This window comes from Carlito syrichta, unplaced genomic scaffold (genome assembly GCF_000164805.1).
Source record: "Carlito syrichta isolate Samal-C Ts95f unplaced genomic scaffold, Tarsius_syrichta-2.0.1 Scaffold80800, whole genome shotgun sequence".
Classification (NCBI taxonomy): Eukaryota; Metazoa; Chordata; class Mammalia; order Primates; family Tarsiidae; genus Carlito; species Carlito syrichta.
In genome coordinates, this window is record NW_007024896.1 from 81654 (window position 1) to 95045 (window position 13392).

General features: G+C 34.0%; 1 protein-coding gene across 1 annotated transcript in view; it reads left to right on the forward strand.

Moving 5' to 3' along the window:
- ZPBP (zona pellucida binding protein) overlaps nucleotides 1–13392 on the forward strand; it is a gene marked incomplete at its 5' end in the record, with an annotated part of 122662 nt that overhangs the window by 76382 nt on the left and 32888 nt on the right. The window contains one exon of the mRNA XM_008055242.2: nucleotides 3516–3693. Within this exon, the coding sequence (XP_008053433.2) occupies nucleotides 3516–3693 (178 nt within the window). The remainder of the gene's footprint in view (nucleotides 1–3515; nucleotides 3694–13392) is intronic.

Here is a 13392-nt window from a genome sequence, read left to right on the forward strand (position 1 = left end):
TTTTCTGTGAAAATTCATGTGTCTTTCTAGCTTATCCAAGACACTTTTAAGTATCTATTTCCTTTTTTTTCTTTTTAATAATTCCAACCCCATTTGATAACTATAGTCTTTTTCCTCAGAGACTCCGCAATATAGGTGTTAATCAAAGGTATCCAAAGGATTCTATTATTTTATAGATGTGACATTTATAACCCCTGGTAGATACTAGTTCTTTCAGAGTACATATTTGAGCTCCAATTAGACTGTGGTATGTATAGTGCATGATATTTATTGCCTATTCTAAATACCCGTAATTCTAGGTAGTTGTTGCCTTCTAGGTTTGCTGGACTAACCTAGAGCAAATATTAATGCCTTCCCAGTTGTCTTATTCACTACTGGCTTGGCTTGACCAGTGGAACAGATTGTGGTACTTAAAATAAGCTGTTCAGTTTCTCCACTCAAAAGTTCATATGTTTTACAGATTGTTCATTGTTGAAATATCAACAGTTTATTTTTCAGGTCCTGAATCATTGATTAGTCATTGTAGAATATATTACTTTCATATATGCTTTAGAATTTGATAAAGGTTTTCTTGGAGGGTGGGAGGAGGAGTAGAGGAAGCTAGGAAATGTGATGTTTGTTCAGTCTTACTTTTTTGTCTCTTAACCCAGATAATTAGTTTATGGAGTATTTCTATAATTATGATTTGCTATTTTCCCAACTGATCCAAAAGTTTAACTTTTGAATCTGTGATCCTTATCACAGAATTTCTCCATTGTACCCTTCATCCAGTTCAAATTATTAGCCCTATGCATCATGCAACATATTCAATATAAGAAAATTCAATTAATGTTTCAAAATATTTCTTACCTTCTTTTCACTTTATAAAATCAGAGATCTCCCTTCCTTCTCTCTTTTGAGAGGGAAAATAGGGAAACAGAAGTCTGATTTTGACTACTGGATTTTCTCAAATCTAGCTTCATAGATTTTTTTAAAGAAGCTGAATGATTACAAATGTGTTCCCTTATAAATTTGACTGTAGTCTCAAATTTAAATACAATTAATTTGGTGTCATATTTGTACAGGTTGAGCATCCCTTATCTGAAATGGTTAGAACCGGAAGTGTTTTGGATTTCAAATTTTTTCTGAATAGGTTCTTGGAAACTAACTTTAAGCACCACAACATATGATGAAAACCATTTTATCATAAGCTCATTGAAATATATGAGAGTTAAGTTCCAGTGACATATTTTTGGTCATGAAAACATCATCAAACTTCTAAATAAAAACCAAAACACTTCTGATATTCAACATGGAAGTAAATGTCTGTATACAGACATTTAGAAAAGGTTACTAAAAATGGTATAATTATTTACCCTCTCATTCCAGCTAAGGGAAACAGGTGGCAGAGCCTATCTTGTCAGCTCAAGGAACAAGGTGGGATGCAGCCTTAGACAGAACACTGTTCCATTCAGGGTGCACTCATACACACACCCACACACACTCATACAGTGGCAATTTTAAAATGCCTGTTAATGCAACACGCACATTTTTGTGACATGGGAGGAAACCAGAGTACTTAGAGAAAACCCACACAGACATGAGAAGAGAGTGCACACTTTACCCAGAGAGTGGCCCCAATAAGGAATCATTTTCTTATCCTCATCAACATTATAGCAAAATAATATTGAAGGAAATGACATTAGTCAAAGACATGCTGTATTTGCATAGACACTGTGAGACCTTGGAGATGGAACACAATCTAAACACTAAATCATTTACTTTTCATATATGCATAACTTGAAGATAATATTATACAATATTTTGTATAATTTTCATATGAAACAAAGTTTTTATTTTATTTCCCTTTGTAACTATTTTTGTGTGGGAGAATCTGGATATGCATGGAAAAGGTGTATGGTAGCTGAAGAGTGCTGGGAGGATCAACTTTTCCCTTGAAAATGTTGAATAAGCTGTATGTTGTGTACCTGAGTTTTGATTGTGACCTGTTATGTGGGGTCAGGTATGGAATTGTCCACTTCTGATATGGAAGTGCTCAAGGGTTTCAGATTTTGGAGTTTCAGAGTTTGGATTTGGGGATTAGGGATGCTCAATCTGTACCTAATTAATTCTTAAGTACTTCCTTAACCAAAATTTATTTTTGACCAAGTGAAAAGCAGTTAGTTTATCAAAATTCAAAAGCACGCAAACATCCATTTAAACTCTGAAAAACTAGTAAGTAGTTGAATAACAGAACAAGAATTGTATATTTATGATTAAGGTAGTAAATTGAAAATCATTTTTGTAGTTATTTATAGGATTGTCATGGAAGGGATATAATCTACAGGATATTTGAAAAGTTCAGTAGATTTTGGTATCCCACCAGTGACCATAGATCAGCATATTTCCATTCATCCGTGCTTCTGACTAGATTGGAGGTGTAAGTTAGTGGGATATAATGAAGCAGAACTAACTGACTTATAACAGGTTTAAAACTTATGACCAGACTCCATACTTTAATGCATAAAGCTTATCATAGAGAAGTATAAAAGTATACACCTCTTCTTAGTTTTAGAAGTTAAGGCAGAATAATTATTAAAAGGAATGTGGTACATATACACAAGGGAGTATTTCACAGCCATAAAGAAGAACAAAATCATGGCCTTCGCAGAAACTTTGATGCAGCTGGAGACCATCATACTAAAAGTGAACTATCACAAACAAGGAACTGAACACCACATGTTCTCACTCATGAGCAGGCCCTGATCACAGGTCATATTAGCGCAAGGGTGGGATCAGCAGTTGCTGCCCACTGCTAGGAAAGGGAGGGAAGGAGGAGAGGGGGGGGCTCATGTCAACACAAAGGTGCCTGGTCTACTGCCAGGGGAAGTAAGGGTCACCTAGAAGCCCACACTTCACCTGCATGCAGCCTACTTACGTAGTATATCCTCACTGGTACCCCACAACTCTATAATAAATAAATTTAAAAAATAAAAAAAGAAGTCATCCAGCTAATTATAGAACAGAATAATGCCTTAAGTATTTTATAAGCTTAATTTTTAGAACACAAAGCTAGGATTTGTAATGTGTTGCTTTGTTTGGTTTTGTTTTTAAACTTAATTTTTCTTTGTGCAAAGGGTGGAGAGGGTACCTCAGGATATACTTTCTAAAGATTCTTCAAATATATTTTATAGTGCATTTAATATCTTAGAGTTCATTTAATTTCAAAGAACTGTCTTGATTTTGCTCAAATGCCCATTCATACATTCTTCAAAATTCAAAGGGACCCAAAAGTTTGGTTATATAGTCAAATGATTTCTTTGCATTGTGATTAGAAGTACATTTGGAAATATTTGAGGTATATAAATGACATCTTTTCATTTTTGCATGTATTATTTATATTTTGTAGGGCAAGAAAAATAAGGACCATGGAACTTTGCTTTCCTTTGCATCCAAATCCATATGCATCCATATTTAAAAAAAAATTATATCTATATGTAGCTAATATTTTTTTTCAAATTGCATTTGTGTTGTAGGCTAAAACCCTGATAGAGAGATTCTTTAGACAACAAGTAGAAGTTGTTGGCAGACATGCAGCGGCATTGCCTGAAATATACTATATTGAAGGTACTCTTCAAATGGTTTGGATTAATCGCTGCTTTCCAGGGTATGGAATGAATGTCTTGCAACATCCGAAATGTCCTGAGTGCTGTGGTATGTAATGAGATATTGTTTCATGTTTTTATATTGATGAAAATTCACTATTTTGATTAAGCCTCAGTGAATAGCTATCATTTATTTTTACTATTATTTAGGTACTTCTTTAGAATATATTTGAAGTAGTGTATCTGAAGAGACTATGTGAATCTAAAGATATAAGAGGAAAAAAAATCTGACTTAATTTTATTAATATTGCTATTAATATTTCAGCAGAGAGTTTAAGCATATTAGGCAGTTATCTGGGATGAAACACAAGTAGAATTTATCAGTCACTTAAAGTTACTCTAAAAGCAATCAAATGATTGATGAATTTGGGTTTGGACAGTCTAAAGTAGATATCTTTGTGACTTTTTTCTTTTTGACATAAGTATATGAATTATTTTATTTCCAGGTTTTTAAAAAATTTCATCCTAGCACTACATGATCTGAGATGTTCTCTGGCCCTGGTTCTTATTATAGAAGAGAGTCTATAGTGGCTCTTGGCTTGGGCTGAGTACATGGATTCAAAGCCTTTGTGTTTCTGTTATCAAGAGTTGAGTGGGCCAATCAATTTTCAGTCTTAAAAGACTTTTTAAACATTTATACCAATAAATTTTACTGAATTTATATTTGTCTTAGTCCATTTGTGTTGCCTTAAAGGAATATCTGAAATTGGGTACTTTATAAAGAAAAAAGGTTTAGTTGCCTCACAATTCTGATGTCTGTAAAAGTCAAGATTGCGCCTCCAGGGAAGGCCTCAGGTTGCTTTCATTCTTGGTGGAAGGAGAAGGAAGCTGAAGTGTGCGGAGGTCACATGGTGAGAGAAAGCAAGAGGGTGCAGGGAGGTGGGTGTCAGATTTTAAAAAACAAACAAAAAACAGCCCTCACCAGAATTAATCGTGTGTGAATTCACTCAGAGCGGGCATTAATCTATTCAGGAAGGATTTGTCTCCATGAACCAAGTCATAGAAACCATAGCAGTCTCATTCTTATTCATTCTTCTTTAATTATACCTTTCTTCTTTTTTCTGCAACTTAAGTTTGATTAAAAGCCTTTTCATATATAGAACGCTAAATGTTTTTTCCATTTTGCTTTGATTTGGTTAGATTTTGCTTTATAATTTTTTTCTTTTGTCTTTGTTTAAATATATGTAATTTGACAAAAGGTACTGAAAAGGTATCTTAAGACATATAATACAAATTTAACAAATAAAGCACTTCCAAATGCCAACTTTGTAACTATTTTGACAATCAGTGATTACATATATTACTCCAGAGCACAGATAAAGATGAAGGAAAGCCTTGAAATGTCCAAAAAAGAAACTGGAACCCAGTAGTTTAGCAGTCTATTTATATGCATGTATATTATTATTCAATCAAGACTTCAGATAAACTAAAATTGTTAAAATATTTACATCTCATTAATTATAAGAATTTTGAAATTGTTAAACATAGCTCTTTCAAGTGACATAGTGATAATGGATTTTTATCAGTCAGCCTTGTCTCTGAGAGTGTCAGCTCAATGGGTCAGCAAGCCAAGCCCCAAAGAGTGTCAGTTCTATAGGCTAGCAAGCCTAGCCTCAGGAGTGTTGGTTCTAATGGGCTGGCAAGCCAAACCCTGAGAGTGTTGCTAATTTGGTGAGCTGGCAAGCCAGCCTGCAGAAGTGTCTCAGCCTCAGAGTCTGACCTTTTGCTGGCAACTCTCCAGGTTCAGCCAGCTAAGACAGCTGGCAAGCCAGCCTCTGGGATGCATGGCTCTTGGCTTTGACGATCTTCTGTAGTTCTTCAGGTTTGGGTCCTTGCCTCATGTCCAGGAGGAATGAGGGACATGTACCCCCGGAGGGTGGAAAAGCAGGGTTTATTAAGAGGACAGAAAAGCTCCCAGACCAGGAGGGGACCGGAGGGGTTTACTGATTTGAAGCTGAAACAAATTTCATTTTGTGGCATCCTACTGTAATTAAATATTTTGTGCAGCTATCATCTCTGTAGGTTACTAAGCAAGATTGAATTCCTTTTTGTGAACAGAACTCATTAAATATAATGTAACATTCAGGCTTCTATTATATACAGTAATTTTTGTCTATGTTACAGAAATTCATCACTCTAAAAATTTCAATAGCACACACTACTCATTGTAATAAGATACTAGGATGCTTGACGTATTCTTTAGGACAATCACTAAAAGATAGTATAATAGGTACATAACAATTAGTAGATGGAAAAAATGTAAGTTATCAAGAAAAAAATAATTTATTCAAAAGAAGTCAAGTCTAAAAGAGACAAAAAAATAAACCACTGAAATGGTAAGTTTAAATTCAGTTATATCAGCAGTTACACTTAACATAAATGGACTACAATTAAAGAAAACTTGTAAGATTCTATTTTTTCAAAACACTGGTATTATGCCACTTACAAGAGACACATCTTTAAATACAAGAACACTGATAGTTGAAAGCAAAAGGTTAGAAAAAGATAGGTTAAACAAATGATAATAAAAAGCTTGGTATAGACATGCTGTTATAGCCAGATTGCAAGAAAGGAAATGCCAACATGTAGAGAAAGTTGAATTATGAGTCCTTTATTTAGCCAGCAACTGAGAGTGGACTAGTGTCCAAAGAACTCTCAGCCCCAAACAGAGTGAGTAGGGGGTATATAAAGGCAGAAGTTATATAAGCTGTGCAGTTTGATTATATTTCTTGGCAAAACATTCAATTGTGAAGGGGTACAGACAGCTACAGGATTTACGTAACTGGGGAGTTTCCAAGCACCGAGAGGAATAAGAATGTGGGTGTGCAGTGTGATTACAGGAAGGTTACATCAGGGGATTATTTCTAGGTTAACATGGAAGATCTGTTACAAAATGGAGTTACTTATGTCAAGCAAGTTATTACAGGCTATTATATGTATATTATAGGCTTTTTAGATGAATATTTCAATGCATATAATAGCAAAAGAAAAATAGTAAGCATAATAAAGCCAAGAAATATAATAACAAAAAGCAGATAAAACAGACTTTTAGCCAAGAAGTACTACTAGATACACAGAAGGAGGGAAATTACATAATGATGAAGGGTAAATTACAAGAGGATCTGGTAATAATTATAACTTTGAGAGTACTTAAAAAAATAGATTTAAAATATACAAAACAAAAATTGTCAGAGAGGACCAAGAAAATCACCTCCATATATATTATAGGCCTAAATGCATAAGGAAAAGCTAAATATTTTAGAAAATAACATAGAAAAAAGATTTCAGAATTAGAAAAAAGGTTTCTCAAAAAAAGACACAAAAATCACTAATCTTTTAAAAAAGATGTATAATTTTGACAATAAAGTAAGTACTTCTGTTTATCAAAAGATACTACAAAGAGAGAAAAGATAATACCACAGAATGAGAGAAATATCCATAATGGATTTAACCAAAAACAGACGAGTACCTAGAATAAAGAACATTTTTAAAAAATGAGCTAAATAATTGAACAAGTACTTCACAAAAGAGGAATTCCAAATGACCAATAAATATACGAAAATATAGATTTATGTTCAATCTTATTATAAGTAGTGAAATGTAAATTAAGAACATAACAAAATCCTACTACACAACTATTAGATTGGTGAAAATTAAAGTATTTTAAAATAACAGTTATTGCAAAGAATGCAAAGGTCCAGGATCAGGCACACTCCACCTAGTGAGTGCCAGTGAAGTCACATTGGAAAATATCTTGGCTTTAGTTTACACTCCCACCAACAGTGTAGAAGTGTTCCTTTTTCACCACACCCTCTCCAGCAGACCTTCCATATGACCCTGCAATCCCCCTACTGGGAATATACCCTGAAGAACACAAATCACTCTATAAAAAAGATACCTGCACACGTATGTTTATCGCAGCATTGTTCACAATAGCAAGAACCTGGAAACAACCATGCTGCCCACCAAAAGAGGACTGGATTAAAAAATGTGGTACATATACACAATGGAATACTACGCAGCCATAAAAAAGAACAAAATCATGAATTTCGCTACAACCTGGATGGAACTAGAGTCTATAATACTGAGTGACCTCTCACAAAAACAAAAATCTGAATATCACATGTTCTCACTCATATAATGGACCTTGAACATCCAATGCAATACTATAAGAAAATGGCTGATGGTACTGGGAAACTATGGGGGGGAGGGGGATGGGATTAACATATCTGTCGGGGGATGGGAAAACACTTCTTATCTACAGGGTGCCTGAATGAAACGTCATTGTACACCTAACCCTTAACTGTACCCCACAAAACCATAATAAAAATACTGATTAATGAAAAAAAAAAATATCTTGGCATTGTAGCAAGTGTAAAGATGCATATGCTCTCTGATCTGGCATTTAACTACTACGAAATTTTCATCACAGTATTTTTTTAATACTCCTAAACTAGAGACAACCCAAGTGTCCATAAGTACTAAAATGTATGAATAAATAGCAATACATTCATATAGTGGAATACTACATAGGAATTACTGTGAATAAAGTGGCAATTTTATAAATATAAATTGTGGAAAAGAGGCAAATCACAATACCAGAATTCATACATATTAGGTATATCTAAGCTCTGTTTTATAGGAATTTATTCATAATTGATAAACTACAATGTAATCCAAGAAAATGATTACCTAAAACTAGTAAGAATACTTTTCACTTTTGGAGAGAAGGAGGGATGTGACTTGATTGGGATCCAGAAGGGGTTTTGAGATGACGGTGGTTTTCTACATTGTGACCAAAATTGTTTTTAGGAAGTTTTTATATGTAAATATTTATTATTTTGTATATTTATGTCTTTTTTCTCTGTGTTACATTTTATAATAAGAAAGTTTCAAAAGTTAAATTTTTTCTTAGAGCTTGAACACTATTGTTAAAACACTAAAAGCATTCTAAAGAAAAATAAACATTCAACGAATATTTTTTCCAATAAATCAAGCTTTGTCATTTGTGTATAAGATTACCTGATCTTTGTCTTAATAAGTTTATAATTTTGACAGAGCTATCAGTAATGGTTCTATGGGAATAATAAAATTGTCATTAATTATTTTCTGTTCAATATTAAATTTTAAACAGCTTTATATTACCCTAATGGCTTCATATTAGTTTAATTTGTTAAAAATGGCTAACTATTGTAATTATGGTTAAACATTTTCCTTCTGTTGGAACTGTAGATTATTTGTTATTTTTACTATTATAATCACATATAACTAGTTTTTTTGAGTTATTTCCTTGTGCAAATTTATAGAAATGTGAATACTGATTATACATCTTTTATAGAAATGTGAATACCGATTATAAAAGATGTAAAGTTGCATTTTGATGTTTCATTTTATTACATTTTAAAATGTCCATACTAAAAAAAAATAAAAAAAATAAAATGTCCATACTATTTTAACCTTTCCTACAACGTACGTGTAATACAGACATTTTGAAATTTCTTTTAATGAATTCTAATGATCACTTTTCAAAAAATTAGCAGAACTGTATAGTCATGCAAAGCAAGAACTAGATCTCTTACCTTACTACATCTTGTTAAGATTGATATCCTTTATCTGCAACAATTAACAGGTTTGCCACTCAAGACTTGTTAACAGAGCAACATTCCACAGCATTTTCTCAACTATTCATTCCCTTTTTTCTCATTCCTTATCAACCTACAGTTACATTCTTTCCCTTTTAGATCTTTCTCCTAAATTTATTTCCTCCTTTTCATTTCCACTATCATGCCCCAATTTGGATTTAATTTTCTTGTTATACCTGGAATGATTACATTTTCTTCCTGATTTTTGTAACCTCTTCAGGCTGTTATAAAAATTCCATAGACTTGGTGGTTTATAAACAATGGAAATGTGTTTCTCACAGTTCTGGAGACTTGGAAATCCAAGATCAAAGCGCTGGCAGATTTAGTGTCTGATGAGGAGTCTCCTCCTGAGCCATTGTGTTCTCACTACAGTCTTACATGATGGAAGGGATACGGAAGCTCTCTGAGTTCTCTTCTGTAAGGGCATTTATTCCATTCAAGAGGACTTCATCTTTATGACCTAATCACTTCCCAAGGACACCGCTTCTATATACAATAAGCTTGGGGGTGAGGTTTCAACATACGGATTTTGAGAGGACACGAACATTCAGTCCTTTGAACTTGACGCTCCTTTTGTTCTTCCTCTCTCTAGTCCATTTTCCACACTGCTCCCAATTTATACTTCAAAATTCCAAATGTAATCCTCTCATTTCTTTACTTTAACGTTTCAATAATGAAACCTTGGCCAGTAGCATAACTTACAAAACATTTAATAAGCCAATCCCTCCTTATTTTTAGCTACTCATAAATACTTTTATTATGACACTGGTGTTATTATTTTATATTTCATTCAACCAGAAACTAGTTAGAATTCAGAAATAGAGTGCTTATTATGTGTCCAGCACTGGGAATACCTTGAGTGAGATGAAAAATTTGCTGCTTTGGTGTTTATAATTTAATTCTTCAAACTACTTATAAACAGATAAGTGAACAAAATAACTGCATATGGTTATATGCACAATAAAGAACATTAAATAGGATATATGATATATTCTAGTATATCAATCAAGTTTCAAACAGAAGAGGAGGGGCTCTAGTCACTATTATTTTGACTAAACTTAGGAGTTGCTATTGTCTGATCTAGATAGGGCTTGGGAGACCAACAAGGGATATTGAACACTCAGGACTACAATATTATGAAGCCGTTACCATCTCTAGGCTTGTAGGAGCAAGATAAGGAAAGAATAATACAGCAGCCTTGGGAGAGCTGGAGCTGGGGCAAATGAGGCTCCCTACCAGGAAATGTAGATATACAAGGAGGCAGCCCCTTCCAGGTAATTGGCAGGCATGGAAAAGTGGAGAAATGCCCTGTCCTGCAGTCAGTCCTCTAACGGAACTCCCTTTTGACCAGGCACAGAGGAAAGGAGCCTGTGTGATGGAGTCTGCAGAAATTCACTTTCAGAGACATGAAGCAGTGCAGAGAAGGAAAGAAAATGGAGCAAGTGGATTGAAATGGAGACTACATAAAGAAAAGCAAAATTATGAACTTTGCAGCAACTTGGATGGAATTAGAATCTATAATACTCAGTGATTTATCACAGAAACAAAGATCTGAGTACTACGTGTAGTCACTCACAAGCGAACCCTGAACATTTATCATAATACTATAAGAAAGGATTGGCAGTGGTGGGACACTGTTGGGGGATGGGGGTGCACATAGCATCAATAAGAGTACCAACTTAAAGGTACGATGACTACGTATGTACCTAATCCTGAATTGTATCCCACATCTTTAAAATAAAAAGAAATAAAAAAGAAATAGAGACTAAATGTCATGGAGAAGAATAACTAGGGTGTGGGTGGGGGCTCCATTAATTGGATTATCAAGGAAGGCTTCACCCAAAAAGTGAAGGAGCAATTATATAAAGGCTTGTGGCCTGAGTGTTCTTGGTAGAAAGAAAACACATGCAAAGTCAGGACTGAGAAAGGCATATTTAAGAGGTGATTTCGGTCCTGATTATGGAGAAGGTGAATAGATTTAATAAATTTCAGAGGCACAATTTTTAAATTTGCTCCTGGGGAAAGGGAGAAATCAAGTGTGAGTCTTATATTTCAGGCAAGAATACGTAGTATATGTTGAGATATTGATTTTTTTATATGATGTAGAGTTGTAGTCTAATTTTATTTCATATGCACTGCCAATTGTCTTAGTACTATGTAATGAAAAGATTGTCCTTTATCAGCTGGGTTCGGTGGCTCAGCCTGTAATCTCACGCCTTGGGAGGCTGAGGTGAGTGGATTGCCTGAGCCCGCAGGTTCGAGACCCGCCTGGGCAGCGAACCCTCATCTCTACAATAAATCAAAAAAATCCGCTGGGGGTGGTGGAACATGCCTGTAATTCTGGCTACTTGGAAGGCTGAGGCGGAAGGATCGCCGGAGCCCAGCAGGTCGAGGCTGCTGTGTCCGGGAGTGGTCACTGCACTCCAGTCTGGGCGACAGAGTGAGACTCCAACTCAAAAAACAAACAAACAAGCAAAAAGATTGTCCTTTATCCAGCACTTCATTTAATTATCTATACAGATAGATGTGTTGGTGGTCACTCTCTTAGTTCATTGATATATTAGTTTATTCTAGAACCAATTCGTGTAGTGGTTTTGAATGAATTTCAATCTTCGATAAGTTACATCTTTATCCATTATGAGGATCTTTGCATCTCCATTCAGATTTTTGAATCAGCTTGTCAACGTTCTATAAAAATGACTGTTGTGTTTTTATTGTGACGTCATTGAATCTGTAATTCTATTTGGGAGAATTGACATCTTAACAATATTGACTCTTTCATTAAAATAATGTATGTGTGTATGTGTATTTACATATGAGTGTTAGTACATCTTCATTTTAAATTATCCCAATTAAAATATTACAGTTGTCCTTATAGAGGACTTACTGATATTGTAATTAGAGTTATATATAGGTGGTTGGTATTTTTATTTTTATAAAATTTTAATAAAATATTTATTTTGAAATAATTTTAGAACACTTGAAAATAGTATACAGAATTCCTATATGCCTTTTGTCAAACTTATCCTAATGTTACCACTTTAATAACCTTAGTATTATAATCAAACTAGAATATTGACATCAATACAGTGGTAATAATCCATAAATCTTAATCAGAGTTTGCCAATATTATGAGTAATGTACCAAGATCTAACACAAGATCATACATTCATTTTACATTGCCTTTATTGCCTTCAATCTGGACAGTTTCTCAATCTGTCTTTCATGACCTTGACACTACCTATTTTGTAGGATGTACCTCAATTTGAGTTGTATCTAGTGTTTTCTCATGAATTTAGGTATTTTTTGACAAAAATAACTCAAGTGATTATGTTCTCTTCTCAGTAAATTATGTCAGGAGATACACGGTATCTAAATGTCTTATTATTTGTGATGTTTAACTTTGTCAGCTCACTAATTAGTGATTTTCTTTTTTGATGTGTGTTTCCAGTTGTAAATAACCCTCTTGCCAATGTTTTTGCTTCATAACTTTTTGTTTGTTGTGCTTGCATTTTCATTTGTCTCAAAGCATTATTTATTTTGTTGTGGTTTTCAACTTCTATTATTTGGTTGTTTGAGTGTATTGTTAATCTCTACATATTTGTGATTTTTAGTGCTCTTTAAGTACTTAATTTCTGACTTAATCCTATTGTGGTGGGAGAAGACATTAGACTTTTTTGAGTAATCATATTCTTTATCCTGTAAAATGTTTTTTATGCTTTTTAATAAAAATGTGTGTATAGCTGTTGTGAAGGGTTTGGTTTAATCGTTCCCTTCAATTCTGTTTGCTTCATATATTTTGGAGCTCTGCTGTTTGAGTATTTTAATAAATACTCAGCTTAATTAATTTTTTTCTATGAATATATTAAGATGATTATATGACTTTTCTTTCTTTTTTATATCAATATTTTTTATTTTGATATTGTGGGGGTACAGTTTAGGGTTAGGTATACAAATATGCTTCATTCAGGCACCCTTGTTGACAAGGGGTGTCTCCCCGTCCCCAGACAGATATTGACTACTGTTAATCCCACCCCCCTTCCCCTCCCCCCCATAGTTTCCCACCACTGTCAGTCTTTTTTTTTATAGTATTACGGTGGATGTTC